We start from the raw sequence: 24,893 nt of genomic DNA, 5'->3' as shown, positions 1-24,893 counted from the left end.
CTCCAATTAACCACCAGAAAACTGGAAGTGGAGCTGTTACTCAAGTGGTTAAGGCACTAGCCTTGAGCTGAAGAGTTGAGTCAGCTGCCAGCCCTTGAGTTCAAGGCCCATGACTGACAAAACAAAACAAAAAAATCCAGAATTTTAGATTTCTTCTCGAGTTTGCTACTGGCTGCTAAAAGGACAATGCACATTAAAATTTGGAAACCTAAGACTTGAGATGCAAGTATATCAGGGAGGATGGGGATATTGCAGAGGATTTATGATAAGGCTCCTTGGTAATACAGAGCCGCAACGATACATTGGGGCACTACTGCTTCAGGAGGCTCATCCACTGCATGAGAATGCTCAAAGTCTAAGGTGAGCAAGACCTCACCTCTCAACCAATGAAAAGCTGGTGCGGTGGTGCATAGGTGTCATCCCAGTTACATGAGAAGCACGGGCATAAGTGTGAGACCTTATTAAGAAATTAATGTGGCTTAGCGGTAGGGTGCTTGCCTAGCATGCACAAAAGCCTGGCTTCGAAAACTCAGCACCATATAAACAGAAAAAGCCAGAAGTGGCTCAAGAGATAAGAGTTCTAGCCTTGAGCAAAAAGAAGCCAGGGACAGTGCTCAGACCCTGAGTTCAAGCCCCAGGACTGGCAAAAAATAAAAATAATGAGAATTGGAAGTGTGGCTCAAGTGGTAGAGCCCTTGCCTGGCAAGTGCAAGACTAAGTTCAAATCCCAGAACTGTTACAAACAAAAGCAAACAAGAACAGCAACAAAAAACCCTCTGTCCTAGCTTCTTACCATGAGGACCCTTCACTGAGAAAGATTATCAGCTGGCCTTTATTCCCCTGGCCTACAAAATCCACCCTCAGGCAAAAATGAGCATCCATCCAGCATTGAAGTCATTCCGGTGGCTAGAAATAAGGAATATCTAAGCCAAATAAAACTCAAAAGGATATTTTATTTTCAGAGCAGCTGATGCAATATTGAATCAGGTTTTTCACAAATAAATATGACAGTGCACATTTGGTTACATGAATGCCCGCCCATGTGTAGGAACTGTAATGACTTGGGAGAGGCTAATGAGTGGAATCTAATATTCACCTGGTTCTCCTCCTGACAAAACACTGTGGTCACTTCAAACAACCTTCCTAACATTCAGGACAGGAAACAACCTAGAATGCCCCAGTTTTGGTGTTTTTTTTTTTTTTTTTTATTTAAGGAATGCCCCCACAAACCTATAAAACATCTTTATTTGTTACATAGGATGTTTAAATAGAACTTTGCTTCCAGGCTTCCAACTTTTTTTTTTAACCCCCCCCCCCCCCCCGTAAAATAAGACTTTTGGTTCATCTTAACAAAAACTGACCTAGGAAGAAACATTTTTAGCAAAATGTTATTATAAAATTCACTAGAAAATACTGTCCTCTTTTTTTTTTTGCCAAAATGTTACATAAAATCCTTATTAAAAATACACACCTTACAAAAGAAAAATTAAGAATATGTTATACATAGTGCTTTGATATGGACCAAGGAACCTCCATTCCGTTAAAATACAGTTAAGCACAATTAGATATTGTGATGTCAACTTATAATAGTGCAAACCTGAATAAATTACATCCTGATACGGAAGGCATGCAAATCACTGGCTAATAGAACATAACAAAGCCAGAACAGGAAGCAAATCACAACCACTATTTAAAAATGTTTGCTTTTTTTTTATTAATTACATTTTTTTCAAAAATACTTTTTTCTTTACAATAGAACTCCTAGAAAATATTTACAACCTTCCTCTAATAAAATATAACAGCAGTTAAATATATTTGAAAATAAGATGGGCTTTTCCATAAAATATATGTTAACTTTTTTTTATATACAAGCTTTCTCAGAGAGGTCTAAATTCACTCATGAAAACCATTGGATAGTAAACAGTAACCGTGTTGAAGACATTAACCTTTAGAAAGAAAACTTCTGTGGGGTGGGGTAGGGGCAGTGTTAAACACAACATGGACATGCAGGCCGAGTCCTTTCAGAAAAAAATAAAAGTGCAAAGTTTGACTACGAAGTCAACGCTTTGAGTTGATAGTAAAGAAACATGAGTGCAGGTATTTGAACTGTCTCACAAAGGAGGAGTTCTTTGGTTATTTCAAGTCAGAAACGAATGCTATACTGCATGGAAAATTAAGATTCAATTGTGCATATATATTTTTTTATCTTATTTTTTTTGCTGTGGCAATTCCGTTTATTTCTAATGTGTAAAGCTGGAACAGCCGGGCAAACGGTCTGCAAACAGGAGGGATACATTTGCTCCCCAGAGATGACAGAGCCAGGGTGGCTCGTGGAAGGAAGCAGTGACAGCCGGGATGTGGCTGGGGAGTGCGTCTGTGGCCACTCCGCTCCGAAGCCAGTGTGCAGCTCCCTCACAACTTCTTAGAGACAACCCAGGAGAGGGCAGATGAAGGGCACCTCCACGACACCGCGAAAGACATGATGGAAATGAAGCGTCATGCTTTCCTACTGTTGAAGGCTTTCCTGAGATTCAGAAAGCTCTGGCTGTGCGGGGCCACCGCTGGTTGTCCCAGCGGCATGCTACGTGCGTGCTGATAGCACGGACTGGAGAGGACGCTCACCTCCCCCTCACCTCTGCTTAGATTCTTTCATTATAAGGTCTAGCTGTTCATGTGCCAGCATGAGAGCCACACTTACCTGGAGCTGGGGTCTAATGAGGGAGCGGGAGGCCTGCACACCTGCCCCGGAGGTCACGCAGCCGCACTAGCACTGAGGGGGAGTTAAGAGGATCAGGGTCTTCTGGCAGAGGCTGGATCCTGCTCTGACAGTGGGATGGCTTAGTCTGACTCAGCCTGGGCCAGGACAGATTTATTGCCTTCAAGTCCCAACAACAACCTTGCTCAGAGGGGCAGGAGGAGGCAGAGCAGAGCCTCGGGAAGCCGTCTGCAGTGTGGAAACGCTTGGAATGCACACACTGAAACTAAAGCGCATCCGAAACCAGTTGTGTTGGCTGTCCACGCCCGCTTTCCCTTGGATTTGCTTTCGCTTATGGGTCAGAGAATCCTATAGCTCAGGGCCGGCCTCTAGATAACCGTTAGTCCAGTGGATGCGTCAGCCACATCCCAGCAAGAGGCTTCACAGTGCGTGAGAGCGGCACCAAGGAAGCCGGGAACACCACTGACCACGAGCCACGTCGCGGGAAACGTGGGCTCTTAGGACAGATACTAGGAAAACCAAACCAAACCAAAAGAACACTTCCTGGCAGGTTAGGGCAGGATAAAAATAATTCTTGGTGGCAAACATGGCCCAAGGGCCCAACATGAATAGAGTAGCCTGCTTCACACAAACACATGCACACACACACACACACACGCGCACACACACACAGCAAACGTCGGGACAGAATGTGATGAGGGTGGTTGACATGCGAAAGCCATGGAGCGTGAAGGTCAGGTTCATTTCCTTCCTAGAAATGAGAACGTAGCCCGGATGAAACACCTCTTAAAGATAGTTGTGCCAATTATTTATTCCCCCCTAGCCCCCCCCGTAAAAACAATTTAAAAAGATAAAAGGAAAAGGAACTGGATTTAGTTTTCTTCTTCTCTAAACCTGAATAAAATGACCACTTTTTAAACAGGTAGTTTAAAAGGGTTACAAAATCAAGCAGGCAGTCCAGGTTTCCTGATTGACGAAGATGGCGGCCGTGGAGTCTCAGTGTCTGTCGGTGACCTTCAGGCTCTATAGTTCGGCGTCACCCTGAAGTAGAACCGAGTCTTGGTCATCCAAGAGCAGGTCGGTGTCCACGACCTCAGCCTCTTCCATGACACCGCCTAACTGCTGGACAACGTCATCGTCCAGGACATCCACGTCCTTGATGGGTTTCATGAGACCCAGCTGGTCCAGGGGCAGCAGCCCCGGCGCCCCCACTGGGCCCGTAGTCCTCTCAATCGTGGCTGCCATTTCGGCGGCAAAAGCTGCCTTTTGAGCTTTCTGCCTCTGCTGCTCCTCCTGCTGCCTGTGCGTTTTCATGTGTGCATTTCGGCTTTTGATCTTGAAGAAGACCCTAAAACCAAAAAAAAAAACAAAAAACAAAAGGAGACCTGAGTTTTTGGAAATCCCACTGCTCTAAAGGGAATGAGGGTGCTTTGGGGACAGTCTGATGACTTGGTCAAAGATCCTTACAAGAGGGAGTGAGGACAGGCAGATACTGCCTGTGTCAGGCTTCCTTCACAGAGCAATGGAGGAGGCCTTCCTGCATCTGATGCCATAGCCCCTTCTTTCCCATCAGCCTTTGCTTCTTCCCTTCACTGATCTCCCCTCTCCATGGAGAATCCTCACTTCTGCCACCCAGCCATTGTCCAACACCTATTATCCACCCCTGTTGTGCAGTCCGAGTTCTCAAAGCATCTGCCCTCCACCCACTTGGTGCATCTCCTCTCCGTCACCCCTTCCAGTGTGACTCGCGTGCCCTCTACATCCTTCCCAAGGGCACAAGTCACCGCCGGGGGGCGGGGGAGCAACCCAGAAACCTCTGTCTTCTGTGCTTATTGTGCCTGCCTGCTGAGCCACATCCACTGGTCCTTGTCACTGGGGACCGTGGTATTAGCATCGTTTTCTACTGATGGCCACAGAGCTGCCTCCAGAAAACATCTGGCAATGTGTGGAGACATTCCAGTGGCCATAATAGAGGACGCATCCTAGCCTCAAAGGAGAGCCAAGGATGCTGCTAAATAAATCTGCCTGGCAGCACAGCCCCCTTCCCCAAATGAGAGATTAGAGGCAAAATGTCTACCCTGTTAAGGAACCTGAGATAGAAAGAGACTGTATTTTTTATGCCAGGGAATCTGCCAGCTATGGGCAGTTTCAGCCCCAGCCTGGTCTCTCTCTAAGTTAAGTTTCACTGGAAGGCAGCCACATCTTGGTTGGCAGCTTTTGTGAGATAGTGGGTTGGTTGAATGGTTGAGACAACAATATTGGCAAAACCTAACTATGAAGAGAGGGGTGGCATAAATATAATATTCACTCCCAATCATAAATGAAAATAACACAGCTGATTTCTAAGACTTGAGTCAAACAAAGTTGATGGAACCAATATGGATATATTGAAAACTGCCTGATGGAGTCAGTATGAGTTCAGCAGCTAAAAGCAGCAACCTGGGAACCTTGGTCCAAGGTTTATTTATTTTTGCCATGCTGAGGATGGAACCCAGGTCCTTGTGCATGTAGGCAAGTACGTGACCACCGAGCCGCACCCCACACCCTGTATGTACCTACATATTCCTCCTCTGTGAAACACCAAGAAATAGTCCTATTTCCCATATATATATATATATATATTTTTTATTTATTTTTTTTTTTTTTGGCCAGTCCTGGGCCTTGGACTCAGGGCCTGAGCACTGTCCCTGGCTTCTTCCCGCTCAAGGCTAGCACTCTGCCACTTGACCCACAGCGCCGCTTCTGGCCATTTTCTGTATATGTGGTGCTGGGGAATCGAACCTAGGGCCTCGTGTATCCGAGGCAGGCACTCTTGCCACTAGGCTATATCCCCAGCCCCTTTCCCATATATTTTAACGGGACTTCTGGTAGAAAAAAATAAAGATCCCAAGTAACATCAAAACAGTCCAAGGAAACTAACCCTTGTCACTGGAAGAAAACCTAACGGAGGTTGAGCTTCCTTTACTATTTGACACCAGAATGCTTTCAGACTTTGGAATATCTGCATATGCATAATAACGCTTCTTGGGGATGGGGCCTGTCAAAACATGGACTTCATTTATGTTTCATCTATATCTTTTCTACATGGTCTGAGGGTAACTTTATACAGTAATTTAAAATCACTGTGTGCGGGAAGCGAGGTTTCATCCCTTGTCACTTTCCTCTTGTGGACAGGGGCCTGGCGGTGGATCTTGGGGAATTCTGCATTTTCAGGTGAGGTGGCTCAGTCTGCGGGGAGTTTGCTTCAAGGCGTGCTTTGTCTCCCTCTGGTGGAGCCTTGAGTTGCAGCCTGGTTGAGGGGCCAGCTCTGGCTCCTTTCAAAGGAAACTGCCAAGACCCTGAAAACCTCCAAACTCCCTCTCCGGGAGGGCAGCTGAGCTCAGGGCAGTTCCAATAGGACTCGGGCCTAGTGATCAGCAGGGGGCTCTCTTCTTCCAGGGAGACAGTGATGGGGGACCACTGGGAGGTGATGTCACCACGTCCAGGCACTGCAGGGATGCGGAGCAAAGGTAGACACCACCACCCAAACCCCTGTTCTGGCAGAGAAAAGAACACTCTGGTGGGGTGAGTGTCCCCCAGATGGAGGCAGATTTACTTGGAGGTAGCAGGGCCTGGCAGCTAAGAGAACAAGGATGGAAGAGTGTTCGTATACTGAGTCTCACTCGACCTAATCTTTGCATGCTTCCGTTTCTGCTTAAAGAGAAGCTACTGACAGTACTTGCCACGCAAGGTGCTGTGGCTCACACCTACAATCCTAGCACTTAGGAGGCCGAGGTGTGAGGGTCAAAGTTCAAAGCCAGCCAGGACAGGAAAGTCTTTGAGACTTTTATTTGCAATTAACCAGCAAAAAGCTAGAAGTGAAAGTCTGACTCAAGTGATAGATTGCCAGTCTTGAGTGAAAAAGCTAATGGAGAGTCAGAGGCCCTAAGTTCAAGCCCCAGGACTGATGTGTGTATATGTGTGCAAGCATACACACACACGTGCAAAGCACTTGTTGAAGAGGGCTATTCTGGAGTAAATGCATCAGTATGTGTAAAAGAGCTGCAAGTGAGCAGCACGGATCTGCTCAACGCAGCTAAGACTGACATGGTCTCTGAGGCTGTGAGGCCCGCTGGCCTCGCTCATGGAACTAGGGACTTCCACGGGCAGCCATGGCTGGCGTCCCTCCAGTAACACCTGCGGTACATGTGAGGAGCGCAGGTTGTGCGAGAGGAGCGCATGGAGACGTCTTGCAGGTGCCATGCATGAGCAGGTGACAATCTCAAGTCAGGGAATTCTGTGGAAGGGAAGCACGCATCTTCCCAGTTCGGTTTTTCTTCCTTAAGTGCTCAGTTAATAATGTGAGCTGTTCTCACTGCTAAATCTTGTCAGAGTGCCCCCTTCCATGTTGTTTAAAACTATATCTAAAAGGACAGTGATGACAGATGGGTTTCATCTCATGAATCAACTCTAAGCAATTGGAGGTGCCAGGCTTGCAGAGTTATGATAAAAAGGAGTTGCAGCTTCATCTTGATGTGCTAGCAAAGAGCGGTCATCGATTAGTGATGTCTGCCCTGGGCACTAGTGTGAGCAGTAGTAGTAGTAGGGGTGCCATATTTGGGGGGCAGTTCTGCTGCAGAGAGCTTCTGCTTAGGTACTTTATGGCCACTCTCAAATTCTCGGTATGCGGAGTGGCAGTTATGAATATGGGAATTGGACGTTTTTATTTAAAGCTGCTTTTTGGCAAAGAGTGGGATTTTGGTAGTAGACAGTCACTCTCTGAAGACGCCCGTCCCTCCGGGTTCTAGAACCTCAGAATGGCCGTGTTCTGCCTCAGGGGGAAAGTCCTGTTTACAGCCTCAGGAGGGGTCTGAGAACCTAGATTCTCTGGCTGAAGAACCCCCTGAGCGGTCACCCGGGGATCCCGTCGTCAGACCCTGGCTCACGTCTACCTACTTGCCACACTCCTTGCAGGGGAAGATGGTGGTGGGGTCCGTCTCGCCGCTGGTGGTGCTGTGGGAGGGCGAGCTCTTCACGGAGCAGTACCCGCTCTGGGCCCCACCAGGCTTCTGCTTCCCAGCGGGGCCAGCGCTTCGAGCCTTGGTCACCTGGTTGGTGCCACCGTGGATGCGGGCGTGGCCGTTGAGAGCCTGGCGAGAGCTGAAGACCTGAGGAAGAAAGGGAGTGACATGACATCTACAGTCCTGAAAAGGAAATTAGGGCTGTTAGTGACTCATGGTGAACACAGGCGATACACGCAACAACGTCTAATTCAGGCGCACGGCTGTTTATATACCGCAGGGGCCTAGCCACAGACAGGAACGCGCAGATGCCACAACCACAAATGCTATGAACGTTCTCATTGCTACTTGAGGACACGCAGTTACCAGGCACTGTCTCGGGGACAAAATGAGCGTCCCTGAGTCCAGGGACTCTGCGTCTGGCTCCTGCTGTCGTAACTAACAGAGGGGCTGAGGGGCCATTTGCCTTCTGCACATTTTTTCTTTCCTGCCTGCAAAATCAGGGGGTTACACCAGCTTTCCAACTCTTTTTGTTTGTTTTAAAGCTGAAAACGAATTTCTTCCTTCCCTCCTTATTAAGCAAATTTAGTCTTACTCCAACTTCAAGTTAAAAAAGAGACGGTCTGACTGAAACATAAACAGTAGCCAGAATTCAGCCAGTTTGATGGCTCCACCTCTCTCCCAGGAAGCCCTGGGGCCCCAGGAACACGTGTTGAAGACACGAGTTAGGTGCCTTGACTTATCTAGCCCCTTGGCATGGATAGCCCGAATCAGTAGGTTTTAATTTAATCAGTCACCAGTCAATCAATAAATTTGGTACTGGGGCCATGCCTCTACTTGCTACTGTTTGCTGGCTAAATGGAGATAAAGGTCTCATGGACTTTTCTGCCCGGGCTGTCTTCAAAATGGATTCCTCACACCTTCGCCTCCTGAGGAGCTAGGATTACAGGCGTGACCTGGTGCAGGGGGTTTCTACAGGACTGGCCTCGCATGCCAGGGAGCGCTGCGCCTGAGCTGCTAGGCGGGCCAGCGGGCAACCACGGAGTCACATGGGAAAGATCCTCAAACCTTCACACAAAAGAGAAGGAGCTCGGCAGTGTTTCAAACACCGCCGCAAAGCAAGGTTGCTTAGGCAGCCTTCGCATGGCGGACGTTTACGTCTGCATGAGTCTTTCCCTATTTATTTATTGACTTTTGGTGACTCCACTTTTGAATGACAGATTTTGGAAGCACATGGGCTCCTGTGTCCACTTTGCATGTAAATATAAATTAGCAGGTACACAGTGAAGTGCAGTGGTGAAAAATAGCAGATGGAGTAGTTATTGGTAGCCAAGATTCGAAATTTATAAATAGATCAGGTTGCCAAACGCTCTTAGTGACATACATATGTTGTTAATGAGACAACGTGCTTGATCATCTAAACACTATATAAAATCAACCACAGTGAGGATATCTCAGGAATAAAAGTTGTTCCCATGTTCACATCTCCTGCTGGAATTTCAGAGGTGGGCCACAGCTAGGACCATGACTCTCGGCTGTGGGCTGCCCTGTGCTCTACAGTACGTCAAAAAGTGTCTGATTCATCAGATACCAGGGGAATCTTCTCAGCCTGACCGGGCATCTCCACACACGGGGCCAGCATTCTTGGTGGGAGAGAACAGATTACCCCAGTGCAGAACTGCTGTGCTAAGGAATATAATGCAATGCACACCCCTGAATTCCAAGAGCCCCTGTTTGATAAGTTTAGGGGCTGCTTTGTATTCAGTTTGTGAGCTTTGTTTATAAGTCACACGGGGGGGGGGGAACCCAATCTATCATGGATTTAGCAATTTCTAGTCTTCATTGTTAGGCAAGGAATAAAAGCAGTATGCTTTTCTCCCTCTGAATTTGCAAAGTGATTGAGACTATTTATCTTGCTCAGCATTTCTGATTGGGCAAAGTCAAAGATTGACTTTCCACTCAGTTAAAAAAAAAAGTACTGCACATTACAACTATGAATGGAGGAAACATCCAATTTCTAAACAAATTCACCCAGAAATGCTGTCATTTAAATTCACATCTTAATCATTCCTCCGCTGAAGCTCCTACGGCACATGGCACAGGAACGCGGACCGGGCCAGGCCATTAAACACCCGAGACAGAAACACGCTACCAATTTCTATGGCCTCTTGAAGGTGAATGCAAAATGTATACATCTTGTTTCTTTTATTTTAAAGCTTTCTCATTTTTTTCCCTCCAATGTAAAACAAATGAATTTCTGCTTTAGGATATAAATATTTTAAAGCTTGTTGCTTTCTTCATCTAAATGACCCATTCAATGAGATTCAATAAATAGCATTCAGTACAGTCCTATATTAGACAAGCAGATAAGAACGCTAATTTGAAACAATGGGATTCTTATGTAGGAGGCAGCATTCTTTTTAGTGCTAGGGATTGAACCCAGGACTATATGCCTGCTAGACAGGAACAATAGCACCAAGCTCTAGCTCCAGCTCCCAGGAACAGCATTTTTCTGTGGGGGTAATACCTCTAGTACCCATCTACACCTGGTTTTAAGAGACATAATTTGGGACAAGTTGGGGACAGGCAGACTACTGAGAGACCACAGTTTTGTTTTGTTTTTGGCCAGTCCTGGGGCGTGACCACTTGAGCCACAGCACCACTTCTGGCTTTTTCTGTTTATGTGGTGCTGAGGAATTGAACCCAGGCCTTTGTGCATGCTAGGCAAGCACTCTGCCACTAAGCCACCTTCCCAGCCAGAGACCACAGTTCTTTACAAGGCACACAGAGCCTTGGACTAGGCCGTGCAGACTCTGGAAGGCCTTCTTCAGTCCTGAAGCTATGGTTGCACAGCTTTCAGGCTTGTTTACATGATTAGTTTGCTTAGTAAATCTGTCCGCCTCCACAGAGTACAGAGACAAACAGTTAGCTAAATGTTTGTAACAAAGTTCTCAAATGTCAAATTAGTGACATTTGAATTAGTAACACTTTCTAGAATAGGATATGCAAAGCCTTGTCGACAGCAAGGCTGCCAGCTGTGGTAATTATGTTGTAAAGGGAGGTCTGGCTCACAGGGCCTCACCTCCCAACAGCTGGAATTACAGGTGTGCGGCCACACCCGACTCTGGGGATCTTGCCTACGCGTTAGCACGCGGCATCAGGCTTGGGCTGTACGTACACTATTGGCCCAATGACTAAGGAAACGATGGCTAGGGAGCGACCTCTGGCAACCACCCACTGTTGCAGGTGCTCCCTTAGGCGCATGCGCCATCCCAGCCGCGGGGCCCTCAGTAGCCCCAGAGACCCAGACAAGAGACACTTACAGCCCCACAGTTGGGCATCTCACAGATGAAGGAGCCCGAGGGCTGGCCGAGGGCCTGCAGGGCCGGCCCCTCCGTGGCAGGCGGGACAGGCGCTGGTGGGGGCTCCGGGGACTTGGGCACTTCACTCTCCTCCTCTTTGGGTGATTTCCTATCTTCTTCCAGGTCCTCCTCCTCCTCCTCCACCTCTTCTTCCTCTTCACTCGTCTAGTGGTAAGAAAAGCAAGGACAGCTTTAGGCGAACAGAAGCCACAGGCTAGAGCTCGGGGAAGGTTGGCTCTGGGAAACTGAGGGAACCTGTGGGTCCAGGCCCTGAAAGGACAGTCCCTGGAGGCCTGGATGATGATGATGATGATGACGACGATGGTGGTGGTGGTGGTGGTGATGATGGTGATGTGTGTGTGCGTGTGTGCCAGTACTGGGGCTTGAACTCAGGGCTCGTACTCTCAGCTTTTTTTTTTTTTTTCTCAAATTTTTATTATCAAACTGACGTACAGAGAGGTTACAGTATCATACGTTGGGCATTGGATACATTTCTTGTACTGTTTGTTGCCTTGTCCCTCATGCCCCCCTCCCTCCCCCCTCTCAGCTTTTTAAATTCAAGGATGGTACTTTGCCACTTGAGCCACAGCTCCACTTCTGGCTTTTGGCTGGTTAATTGGAGGCAAGTCTTCTAGACTTTGCTGCCCTGGCTGGCTTCAAACCAAGATCCTCAGATCTCTGCCTCCTGTGTAGCTAGGATTACAGGCATGTGCCACCGCACTTGGTGCCTAGAATTCGGCATTCAAGGAAGTCTCCCTGTTTGTACCCTCATTCCTTATACAGAGATATGCGAAGCCAGAGAGGAGATATTTCTGTGTATGAAAATTCTTCACCATTTTTTGATAGTACTGGATGTGACAAGTGATTACAACCTGAAGACTGCCCTGTTCCCAAGCAGAGTTTGAGCTGGATAGGGCAGCTAGAGGAGCTTCAAAGACTGCAAACACTGTGGCCACCTCCTGATCGTCCCCAGGCTAGGGACCCAGAATGATTAGATTTTCAGGTCTTTTATTTTAATTTTTTGTTCTGGTTCTGGGGCTTGAACTCAGGGCCTGGGCGCTGTCCCTGAGCTTTCGTGCTAAAGGCCAGCGCTCTACCACATGAACGACAGCACCACTTCAGGCTTTTTGCGTTTAGTCGGAGGTGAGACTCTCATGATCTTTCCTGCCTGGGCTGGCTTTGAACCAGGATCCTCAGGAGTAGTTAGGATTACAGGCGTGAGCCACAGGCTCCCGCTGGCTTACAGGCATGTATAGTATACTTCTATGCAAGATTCTTGACTTGCCCTTCTGCGGAACCCATGTGTAGTTGAGCACTCGGCTCTGCCGTCAGCAACAGAATAGAAAGGAGAGAAGATGGAGGAGAAATGGTGCTTTATTTTATTTTATTTTTTTAATGTATGATGGTCTTTATTTACAATTTTACTGGCAAAATTATTATTATTATTATTATTTTTGCCAGTCCTGGGGCTTGGACTCATGGCCTGAGCACTGTCCCTGGCTTGTTTTTGCTCAAGGCTAGCACTCTGCCACTTGAGCCACAGCGCCACTTCGGGCCTTTTCTATATATGTGGTGCTAGGGAATCGAACCCAGGGCTTCATGTATACAAGGCAAGCACTCTTACCACTAGGCCATATTCCCAGCCCCCCTTTTATTTTAGTCGGAGTTTTTTTTTCTGACCACAGGCTCAGAGAAAGCTATGTATTCTGTGGTTCAGTTTTTTTCTCTTTCCAAAGGCTTATAGAAAAAGGATCCTGAGCTGGGAACTAGTGGTTCACACCCATAATCCTAACTATATAGGAGGCTGAGATTGGAGAATCACAGTTCAAAGCCAGCCTGGGCAGAAAAGTGTAGGAGACTCATCTCCAATTAATCAGCAAAAAAAGCTGGAAGTGGAGGTGTTGGCTTAGGTGGCACAGCACCAGCCTTAAGCAAAAAAGCCAAATGAGAATAGAAGGCCCTAAGTTCAAGACCCAGTACTGGCACAAAACAAAACACCATGAATAATTACCTTCTCAGCTAGTCTGTGGCAAATTAAGTATGAAGTCTCTGCCCTTCTCAAGGTTCATAAAATGGCAGTGTGATTAATCGTGATTATTAATTAATCATGATTATTGTACTGGAAGACTTCAGTAGGTGCCCTGGCTGGGCTGGAATACAGGGTTGAGAAGGCCTTTGTCCTACCTCTTGTGTAACAACCACTTAATTCTGTCTGTCCATCCTTATGGCGCGGGGTGAGGGCTGCCCGGGTTGAGAAGCAAGGAAAGGCGATTCTATCTTACAGTCTCTTCAGCTTCTATTTTACAGTCTACAGAGCACTATCACGTTTCCATTGTCATGGAATAGGCTGTCAACCAGCCTTCTGTTCCACAAGCGAGACGTGGAAGGAAATGTCCACGGCCTCGGCTCCTGACAGCCCATTTGTCTCTGCCAGCCTCTCTTTGCACACAGGCGGGCTTCGGTGTGCATTTCTCCGGGGCCAGGCCACTCTGGGTCAGCCAATGATTCTTAGAGCCCAGGGCAAGAATTTTCCAAGGGGGGAAATTGTGGGGGTTTTTCTGAGAGTAGTGGAACTTTCTTTGGGATCTAGAAACCACAAGCTTTCTCTCTCTAGTTTGGATTTGGGGGAGGTAGGGGAAGGTGGGGGAGAGAGAGGCATTTAACATTATCAGTACTGTTTATAGGTAGTGCCCCATATATGCATATTTGAGATGCTGTATTAATAAGATGTATTTAAGACATAGACTTCAGTTCTAGTAGATTAATTAAGAATTCTAGGCTGGGGATATAGCCTAGTGGCAAGAGTGCCTGCCTCGGATACACGAGGCCCTAGGTTCGATTCCCCAGCACCACATATACAGAAAACGGCCAGAAGCGGCGCTGTGGCTCAAGTGGCAGAGTGCTAGCCTTGAGCAAAAAGAAGCCAGGGACAGTGCTCAGGCCCTGAGTCCAAGGCCCAGGACTGGCCAAAAAAAAAAAAAAATTATCTACAAAATGTATCTACAAGAATTCTAATCATGATTATGATACTGGAAGACTTCAATGAACTCTGATGTAGGCTACTACCCTCCCTCCCTCCCTCCCTCCCTCCCTCCCTCCCTCCCTGTTTTGCTGGTGCTGGGACTTGAAATCTGGGCCTGGGCATTGTTCCTGAGGATCTTTCCTAGCACTCTACTCAAGCCACTTCTGGGCTTTTTCTGTGATTAACTGGCAATAAGACTCTCAAGAACTTTCCTGCCCCGACTGGCTTTGAACCGCGATCCTCAGATCTCAGCCTCCTGAGTAGCTAGGATTACAGGCGTGAGCCACCAATGACCTGGTTCAAGAATATTTTCTTTCTTGCTCATATTCACCTCTGGGGACAGGTGACACTCCCCCCACCCCTAAAGCTTGTGGTGTGTAATGGGGAGACGGCGCTGAGGAAGGGGGGAGATGCACTTGGAAGAAGACACAGGTGAGGCCCTGTGTTGATCACTAGCTGCTGGCCTAGGCAGCCATATTGCTACTAGGACGACTGAGCGTCACCACTGGAAGGAACTCGCTCAGCCTCCTGCTTAGTTAGCATCCTGAGTAGCGTCTGTCCGTGCGATCTGCCCTCCTCCCCCTGTGCCACCAGTGCCCAGTTCCCAAAACTTTTTTTCTTTTTTGCCAGCCTTAGGGTCTGAACGCAGGGCCTAGATTCTGTCCCTGACCTTCTCTTGCTCAAAGCTAGCAGTCTACCATTTGAGGGACAGCGCCACTTCTGGCCTTTTCTATTTATGTGACTCTGAGGAATCGAACGCAGGACTTCATGCATGCTAGGCCAGCACTCTACCCCCCAGCCTTCCCCAATACTCTTTTTTTTGGTCAGTTATAGGGCTTGAACTCTGGGCCTGGTGCTGTCCCTGTCCAGCTCAAAGCTAGTGCTTTACCACTTGAGCCACAGCACCACTTCTGGTTTGCTGGTGGTTAATTCGTGATAAGAGTCTCATGGACTTTCCTGCCAGAGCTGGCTTTGAACCGTGATCCTCAGATCTCAGCCTCCTGAGTAGCTAGGATTATAGGTACGAGCCACTGGCGCCCAGCCCCAATACATTTTTTTTTTTTGCCAGTCCTGGGCCTTGAACTCAGGGCCTGAGCACTGTCCCTGGCTTCTTTTTGCTCAAAGCTAGCACTCTGCCACTTGAGTCACAGCGCCACTTCTGGCCATTTTCTGTATATGTGGTGCTGGGGAATCGAACCTAGGGCCTCATGTATACGAGGCAAGCACTCTTGCCACTAGGCCATATCCCCAGCCCCGGTGCTGGGGAATCGAACCCAGAGCTTCAAGTATACGAGGCAAGTGCTCTTGCCACTAGGCCATATCCCCAGCCCCAATAGATCGTTTTTTTTTTTTTTTTTTTTGCCAGTTCTGGGCCTTGGACTCAGGGCCTGAACACTGTCCCTGGCTTCTTCTTGCTCAAGGCTAGCACTCTGCCACTTGAGCCACAGTGCCACTTCTGGCCATTTTCTGTATATGTGGTGCTTGGGGAATCGAACCCAGGGCCTCGTGTATACAAGCACTCTTGCCACTAGGCCATATTCCCAGCCCCCCCAATACATTTTTATAGAATCGTTTATGACATAAGCCCAGGCCTCTTGCTAAAATAGAACATAAATAGGTTGTTTTCGCTTAGATGGTCTCATCCAGTACAAATCCATCATCTTCCAAAATCAGGTTCAGGGAAAACCACTTTACATCAAAAGCTGAGGGTTTTCCACCTTTCTTTGTACAAGTGAGACTTTATAAGCTTACGTATTAAATGTAGTTCATTTAAGATGAACTACACAGTTGGGCGCCAGTGGCTCACACCTGTAATCCTAGCTACTCAGAAGGCTGAGATCTGAGGACTGTGGGTCAATGCCAGCCTGGCTAGGAAAGTCCATGAGACTTTTATCTCCAGTTAACCTGCAAAAAGGCCAGAAGTGGATGTAGGTTCACATGGTAGAGAGCCAGCTTTGAGTGAAAAAGCTCAAGGGACCGCACCCCAGCCCTGAGCTCAAGCCTCAGTACCTGCACAAAAATTCATTAAGTAGTAATAATAAAAAATTAGCTACAGAGTGACTTTTAATGACAATGGCATTCGTTTCATGGTCCTTATTATAATCACAGCTTTCTTACAATGCCATTCTTTGGCTGAAAAAAATTCAAAAGCCATTTCTGTAGCCATAAAATTAGACTGGTTTCCACTGTCCTGTGATTATGTAAGCCTCAGGAATTTAGACGTGTTTTATTTCAACTGGCAAATCTAGATGAGTTGACAAAATGATTTATCATCCAACCATATGGCTCACCAAAGTGACTAAGAGATACAAAGATAGAGGACCAAAATCTTAACGTGCAGAACTCTGTAGCAACAAGTTAGCCATTTTATGATATATTGTGAAATACATTTACTAAGATTCCGAGATGCGTGGAAAGTGGGTAGAGGCTGTAGGTGCCCAAACCTTGAATGGTATCTTGAGGAGGATATTTTTATTGCTCAGAAAAGAAAGTACAGTTCACACCCAGACAAACTGTGGCATTAAATACATTCAACAACCCCAAACTGACTCCAAAGATACAAACTTAAGTGTTCCAGTCACAATGGTAACAACAATTTATTGAATACATGGTATGAATCATACATAGTTCTAGTTCTCATCACTATATGTTAATTTCCTTCCTTTCTTTTTATTCTTTTGGTATCAGTACTGTTGTTTTTTTTAAGTTTTTAAATCAGTACTGGGTTTTGAACTCAGGGCCCTGATCCCTGTCCCTGTCGTTTCCACCCCCCCCCCCCCATCCCTTGCTCAAGACTGGCTCCACCACTCAACCCATACAGATTTCCATTTCCAGCATTTTGCCAGTTAACTGGAGATTGGGGTCTTACAGATTTTCTTTTCCTTTTCTTTTTTTGGCGGTCCTGGAGCTTGAACTCAGGGCCTGAGCTCTGTCCCTGAGCCTCTCTGTGCTCACGGCTAGCACTCTACCACTTGAGCCAACAGTGCCACTTCTGGCCTTTTCTGGTACTAAGGAATCGAACCCAGGGCTTCATGCATGCTAGGCAAGTAGTCTACCACTAAGCCACATTCCCACCCTCTTGCAGATTTTCCTACCCCACGTGGCTTTGAATTGTATTTGCATCACAGGGTGAGCCACCTGTGTTCAGTCATAAATTTCTTTTAAAAATAAATGGGAGATTGGCCAGAGAAGCAGCATTCTTTTTTTTTTTTTTTTTTTTTTGGCCAGTCCTGGGGCTTGGACTCAGGGCCTGAGCACTGTCCCTGGCTTCCTTTTTGCTCAAGGCTAGCACTCTACCACTTGAGCCACAGCACCACTTCTGGCAGTTTTCTGTATATGTGGTGCTGGGGAACTGAACCCAGGGCTTCATGTATATGAGGCAAGCACTCTTGCCACTAGGCCATATCCCCAGCCCGCCCCCCCTTTCTTTTTGGCCAGTCCTGGGCCTTGGACTCAGGGCCTGAGCACTGTCCCTGGCTTCTTCCCGCTCAAGGCTAGCACTCTGCCACTTGAGCCACAGCGCCACTTCTGGCCATTTTCCATATATGTGGTGCTGGGGAATGGAACCGAGAGCTAAATGTGTAGGAGGCAAGCACTCTTGCCACTAGGCCATATTCCCAGCCCTAGAAGCAGCATTCTTAAAGTGACATTGCGGATAAAGAAGCTGAGATATGAAACTTGGCCTTTCTGAATTTGAAATCTCAGTCTCCTTCCCTCCTGGTGCTGCAGCAATGTCGGCAGTGAACTCTGGTCATCTCTCGGCCCCGGCCATGGGAACGAGTGGCTTGTGTGTGGCATGGACCGCTTCCACAGACTGCGCCTCACTACTGCGCCCCACTCGGGGGGAAGGGGGAGCCCTATCTCTTCCATGACACACACTTGGGCCACACATGATGAGGAACGCTGCTCTAGCATCCTGGGCAGCCCAGAGGGCAACGCGCAGGACCACATCCTAGCACTGTGCTTTCTGTGCCGTCCTCTGACCCCCCATTTCTGCCAGTCTTCCCGCGCCCAGAAGACCGTGGCCACAGTGCCCAGGGGAGCTGGGAGCCACCGTGGGGGCCTTGAGTCAAGATGTTCCTGTTTTTGTGGGTCTGAGTCATCTCTCACATATGAGCTCGTGAATGACAGCGTGCGGCCGCTCCGGCCTTAGGAAAGTGTTAAGTGTTCTCTTGCTCTCTCCGCCATCTTGGAGCCTGGAGGCCTGCTGGGAACAGGACTTGGAAAAGGCGGGACGTCCGGAAGGCCGTGGCGCAAGGCCGGCTCTGCTGGCTCTAAGTGCGGGAACCAAAGGGAGCGCACGGCTCTCCTTAAAACTGAAGGGGTTTACGCCCGAGTGATGCCGCTTTCCTAGGGCAGGGGATGTGATTATGCAGACAAAGCAAAAAACTACACAGTGGCTCCTGGTGGTGAACCCGACAAAACCAGAGAAATCTGGGGAGAGGTAACTCCTGCTCACAGAAACAGTGGCATGGTCTGTGCCAAACTCCAAAGCAACCTTCCCGCTAAGGCCATCGGACACAGAGTCTGCGTGATGCTGTCCCCCGCCAGAACTGAATCTAGTGAAAGTTAAATAAAGGAAACCTGTGCTCTTGTTTAAAAAAAAAAAAGTGTTCACTCATTTCCATGAGCATATATTGAGTACAGTGTGGTACTGCTCTAGTCACTGCCTTTGGCCCTTGGTAACACCCAAGAGACAGCACGTGACCTCTGATTTTACCTCCTTTCGAAAACACAGAATGGACATAGCCCAGAACATTCCAGAATTCAAAGGATTTTCCTTATTTTTTCTAGTACTGAGGCTTGAACTCAGGGCCTCCTGCTCTTGCTCAGCCTTTCCCTGTCAAGGTCGGCACTCTGTTTACTGATAAAGCAAGGAGTGAGGTCCTAGGTCTCCCAAGACCAACATGATTTCTTTTACTTTGTGTGGACATGTGCTGGTACTGCGACTTGAATTTAGGCCGCGGATATTTTTCCTGAACTTTTTCTACTCTAGGTGCTTTACCACTTGAACCACACCTCCATTTTTGACTTTTTGCTGATTAATTGGAGATACAAGTCTTTCGATTGCCTGGACTGGCTACAAATTGGGATCCTCAGATCTCAGTATTCTGAGTAACTAGGATTACAGGCGTGAGCCACCATTCCTGGCCTGGCCTTCATCTTAATATGCAAATGACTATAGCCTGTCTGTAAGCAAGCTGCGATACCACGGCTGGACTCACCCACACATGGTTCCCCAGTTCCTCAATACCTAAGTATTCCCGGGGCTCTTATTTTTTTGTTTGCTTGTTTTTGTTTGGCCAGTCCTGGGCCTTGGACTCAGGGCCTGAGCACTGTCCCTGGCTTCTTTTTGCTCAAGGCTAGCACTCTGCCACTTGAGCCACAGCGCCACTTCTGGCCATTTTCTACGTATGTGGTGCTGGGGAATCGAACCCAGGGCTTCATGTATACGAGGCGAACACTCTTGCCACTAGGCCATATCCCCAGCCCTCCCGGGGCTCTTTATCTTTCGGAGGCATGTTCTGTCCTAAGGCCAGTAGTATCTGTGACATGGAGGGAACAGGAAGGAAGATTCCAGTAGGCCAGGACAATGGTCACCTTGTTTCTCTACACAAGCCACCCACCCTGCAACCTGTAACCACACTGGGAGAGGCCTTCCTTCTCCCTATACTGTACCACGACTGTGGCGCAGGGCCTCCGTCCAGCTCTGTGCTGCCTCGAGCAAAGTGAAAACCATACCAGTCACTTCCTAGCCTGCGGTGCCGGGGGCCAGCACAAGCGCTGACTTAGTAGCTGGACTCACCATGCAGTCCTCGATGACCTCCACCAGCCGTGTCCTGTGCTTCCTCCCTAGCCGCATTATCTTCTTCCAGGTATAGTAGTATTCCACGCACTGAGCCACCGTCTTGGACTTCACCTGCCAGAAGAGCACACTCACCATCAGCTTTGTGGAATACTTAATTATAGGTGGTAATCAACAGATTTCTACAGCTAGTTTCTAAAAAAAAATAAAAAGGTGATTTGTATGCATATATGGAAATACTACAATAAAATCCTCTAATAAATATTGGTGGGGGAAAAAATCCACTTGGAGTACAATGAAAATCCTCCTCTTCCCAAATCTATTCCTATGTCCACTCCCGCCACACAAGAAGCCCCTTCTATGAATTAATTACATCCTTGGGTATCGTTCCAGAAATCTGTGTGTGCCTGAACCAGGACAGAGACTCAGGGCTTCACGGGGCCTTGCTCTCTGGGTTGGCTTACTTGCTCATGGCTGCTGCTCTACTACTTAATTCATGCTTTTACTATAGCGTTTTGCTGGTTAATTAGCCATAAGAGCCTCACAAATTAAGCCCAATGCCAGTGGCTCACGATTGTAATCCCAGCTGCTCGGCAGAAAGCCCCTGAGTCTCTTCTAGACTCACAATCAGCTACAACAGTTGCAGTAAGCAAGCTTTATGGAGTATTTAATTATAGGTTATCAAATACTAAAAAAAGCAAAAAAAAAAATGGAGCCGTGGCTCAAGTGGTAGAATGCTAGCCCTGAGCACAAAAGCTCAGTGGCAGCATCCAAGCCTCGAGTTCAAGCCAGAGGACTGGCACATACACAAGTCTTTGAGCCACAGTGCCGCTTCCAGTTTTCTGGTAGTTAGTTGGACTAAGAGTCTCACGGGCTTTCCTGCCCAGGCTGGTTTTGAACCAACTGCGATCCTCCAATCTCAGCCTCTCGAGTAGCTCGGATTACAGGTGTTTGCCACCGGCGCCCAGCTCCGTACTCACTTTTTTAAGCCCACAAACAAGGCGCATAAAAGTAATGAATGTGCTTGAGTGGACCCGGTTCGCCTATTTGTTGACTTGTAAAGTCAACTTATGAACACATTTCTTATAATAGATTAGGAATACAAGACGTAAGTTAGGATGGCAAAACCAAGCCTTCCCGTTTACCCTCGAAAGGGAAAGGTACCTTATTTGAGCTGCTTGGGCCCAGATGCTCTCCTAGTTGGATATCCCTAATCTAAACGTTTGTAACGTGAAATGCTCGCAGATCCATGGAGGAGTTCGCATGTTAGCTTACAGGATTAGAGATGCTCAGTCTGTGTACATACTACAAAGTCAAAACACTTCTTTATTTAACCCTTGCCTCTCCATGCCCAAGGAGAGACACCGTGGGTCTTCTGGGGGGAAGTGGGCCACCTGTGTGGTGAGAGCAGAGCCTTCCGGAAGTCCTGCCCTCGTCTATCACCTGCCCCCCAGTCACCCCAGTCCTGCAACAACTGCCAGCAGTTACCACAAGGGGGAAAAACAGCCTTTCTGCTTTGGTGCCAGGCCTGGGATTTACTGAGGATCTGGGCGCTGTCTCTGAGCTTTTGTGCCCTAGGCTAGCCCACTGGAGTTCCACTTCCAGCTTTTCGGTAGTTAGGTGGAGATAAGAGTCTTATGGGTAAGCCTGTGCCAGAGGCTCAAGCCTGTAATCCTAGCTACTCAGGAGTCTGAGATCTGAGGGTCGTGGTTCAAAGCCAGCCTGAGACTCTTATCTTATGTCCCTGAGATTCTTATCTCCAATTAACCACCAGAAAACAGGAAGTAGCACTGTGGTTCAAGTGGTAGAGTGTTAGCCTTGAGCTGAAGAGCTCAGGGACAGCTCCCAGGCTGAGAGTTCAAGCCCTAGGACAGACAAAAAAAGTCTCCTGGGCTTTCTTGCCCAGGCTGGCTCAGATCTCACGATTGCCTGTAATCCTCAGATCTCAGCCTCCTGAGTAGCTAAGGATCACAGGCATAAGCTACTGGTGCCAGGTGAGGAAGACAGACATTTTGTAAGGATGGTTAAAAACCAGAAATCAGCAATTTCAAAGAACATATTTATGTGTACAATCTCAAATGACTAAGAGGGAAAAGCTTGCTTACCATTTTCTGTACAAAAATAAAGTCTTTGCTGTAAGTGGCTAGTGCTTTATTGAACATTTTTCTTTCTAGGGAGGTCCACTTGTCCGATCCTACAACAAAACACAAACTTCATAAGAATAGCCCATGGTTATTTTCATGTTTAGTTGCTGGTTTGTTTAGTTAAGGTAAAAATACAGGGCTGGGAATATGGCCTAGTGGCAAGAGTGCTTGCCTCCTACACATGAAGCTCTCGGTTCGATTCCCCAGCACCACATATATGGAAAACGGCCAGAAGGGGCACTGTGGCTCAGGTGGCAGAGCGCTAGCCTTGAGCGGGAAGAAGCCAGGGACGGTGCTCAGGCCCTGAGTCCAAGGCCCAGGACTGGCCAAAAAAAAAAGGTAAAAATACAAGCTTCTGGCAAGCAATGCAAGACATATCAAACACCTGTTGGAAAAAAAAAAAGCCAGGTATGGTGGTTCACACCTGTAATCCCCGCACTCAAGAGGGAGAGGAGGGCCAGGCACCGGTGTTCATACCTGTAAGCTTAGCTACTCAGGAGGCTCAGATCTGAGGATTCCAGTTCAAAACCAGCCTGGGCAAGAGTGTCTCGGTGAGACTCTTATCTTCAACTAACTACCAGAAAACTGGGAAGTAGAGCTGTGGCTCAAAGTGGTAGAGCTCTAGCCTTGGGCAAGAGAGCTCAGAGACAGTGCCCAGACCCTGAGTTCAAGTCCCAGAACCAACAACAGTAACAAAAAAGTGGGGGGGGGGGAGGGTAGGTTGAGGTCAGCCTCAGCTACATCATGAGACTCTGTTTGAAAAAACAAAACGCCAATTTAATGTTAGCCATGGACTAAAATCTCAACTATGTCCTAAATCTTGGGGCCAGTTACTCAACCTAAGACTGATTTTTGTTACCTATGGGCAGTAATAGTTCTATAGTCATCTCTACTTCTTCCATCTCAGTTAAAAAAGAAAACCCTTGGGCGTGGCCACGTGGCTACTGTATATGTTTTTTTTTCTTTTTTTCTTTCTTTGCCAGTCCTGGGGCTTGGACTCAGGGCCTGAGCACTGTCCCTGGCTTCTCTTTGCTCAAGGCCAGCACTCTACCACTTGAGCCACAGCGCTCCTTCTGGCCATTTTCTGTATATGTGGTGCTGGGGAATTGAACCCAGGGCCTCATGTATAGGAGGCAAGCACTCTTGCCACTAGGCCATATCCCCAGCCTGTAAAGGTTCTTGATACATTGTATATTGTATATATGTCTACCTGACCTAGAGAAGGGATGGAAAAACAGGGCGTAAGATATCACAAGAAATGTACACACTGCCCTACTATGTAACTGTACCCTTTTTGCACAACACCTTGTCAAAAAAATTTGTGTTCAATTAATAAATAAATTAAATTAAAAAAAAGAAAACAACCCTCGATCACTAGGCAATATCAAGTGTACGGTGAGTCATATTCCAGTTTCTAGGTGACATGATCATATTCATATTGTTATACTCCTATAGCATGCTCTCCTCAGCTCCCTCGCCCTCATAGGGGGAAAGATGAGTCCAAACGGGGCCCAAAGGAGGAACACCACACTCAGGGTAGAGTTGTAAAGGACCCATGGGAGGAGACCAAAGGGAATTCTAGGAGAGGAAGTAGCAGGCACAAAGTCCCACACACGTGAGATAATGTCCTTCATTCATTCATTCATTCAACGGATGCTGGTGAGACATCTACTACAAGGAAGACGACAGGCAGGAGCGATTGCCTACCCCTGGGCTGAATTCTTAAGCCTGAAACAGATGACACCCGAGAGCCCTCTTGTTAAAGGTCACCCCGGGGGGTCATTTAGCCCTTAGGTGTCTGCTAGTGAAGCCAGGTGGAATGGCCTTCTGCATGACTCCAGGCAAATCCAGGTGACTTCCGGGGCTGCTCCCTCGGCTGGGGCGGGAGGACGACGGCTAGCATCCCAGGGCCTGACAGCATTTGGTCCTAAGCAGGTGCTCGGTGGATGCTCTGTATCCCGGCCGTCCCCTTGGACCGGGACCTTCACCAGCCCCGAGCTGCGTGCGGGACTCCCAGCGGCCGGGGGGGCCTTGTCAAGGCCGCCTCCTCCTTGGCTGTTTCCTCAGTGCCACCCCACACTCCTCCGGCATCCAGTGGGATCCCTGAGCCCCAGGCTCGGCCCTTACACTCTGCGTCTTGGACTGAGTCCAGGAGGAAAGGCAAACCCACGGCCTGGCCCGGCGGCAGTCCCTGTGTGGAAAGGATCCCGCTGCCCACTCAGCAGGCACGCAGGGCTGGGGGCTGACATTCCCCCCCAGACCTATTTGTTCTACCTGGGGATTCCTGCCCATTGGGCTATTATCAGCGGGGGTCCCTAACAAGCTGATTAAGACTAATGACAAAGAGCCTAATTAACTGGATGAAGCGGCTCCTGGAACAGTAGCCAGAGGAAAACCCCCGCCCCAGCGCTGGTTGCCAGGTAACAGGCTCTGGACTGTGGCTAATCTGGGGGCAATCTACAGTGAGCGGGGGCAATTAAAAAGAGATGAGGAGCCGGCAGTGAGTTTGGGCACAGTACCCTTGAGAGGGCCTTTCTGTTTCTCTTTCAGGACTTGAAAAACATGTACTGATGTTATTTTCATAGTAATTACAGAAAGATAGGGTCATGAGAGAAAAAGGAGTTTTTCCTTTATGTAAGATTTTTCATTTCCACCATAGGTGATGGCGGAATAATTGTTTTTAGGAGCACAGGGGAAGTCAGGCTACCAGTTCTGCCAGCAAGCAAAAGAAAGGGAAACTTGATCTGAATCCATACTTTGAATCTATAAACTAAACATTTTCTTTCACATATGCCAAATTAGGCCAAGGAACAGCCTGACTTATTCAAGGATTTATTATTACA

The 24,893-nt window shown here is 47.9% G+C and overlaps 1 protein-coding gene and 1 pseudogene across 1 annotated transcript in view; one reads left to right on the top strand and one right to left on the bottom strand.

Annotated features, from left to right (window-relative positions):
- Nucleotides 1-3,507: 3,507 nt before the first annotated feature.
- Trerf1 (transcriptional regulating factor 1) overlaps nt 3,508-24,893 on the bottom strand; it is a 148,338-nt gene continuing 126,952 nt past the window's right edge. Inside the window, 5 exon segments of the mRNA XM_048347764.1 lie at nt 3,508-4,064; nt 7,652-7,863; nt 11,040-11,243; nt 19,907-20,020; nt 22,012-22,100. Coding sequence (XP_048203721.1) covers nt 3,740-4,064; nt 7,652-7,863; nt 11,040-11,243; nt 19,907-20,020; nt 22,012-22,100 — 944 coding nt within the window. The 3' untranslated portion in view covers nt 3,508-3,739.
- Nucleotides 16,507-18,673, top strand: LOC125352372 (annotated as a pseudogene).

Source organism: Perognathus longimembris, chromosome 6 (assembly GCF_023159225.1).
Source record: "Perognathus longimembris pacificus isolate PPM17 chromosome 6, ASM2315922v1, whole genome shotgun sequence".
Lineage (NCBI taxonomy): Eukaryota > Metazoa > Chordata > Mammalia > Rodentia > Heteromyidae > Perognathus > Perognathus longimembris.
The sequence above is the reverse complement of the archived record's forward strand: the minus strand, read 5'-3'. Positions and strand labels throughout refer to the sequence as shown.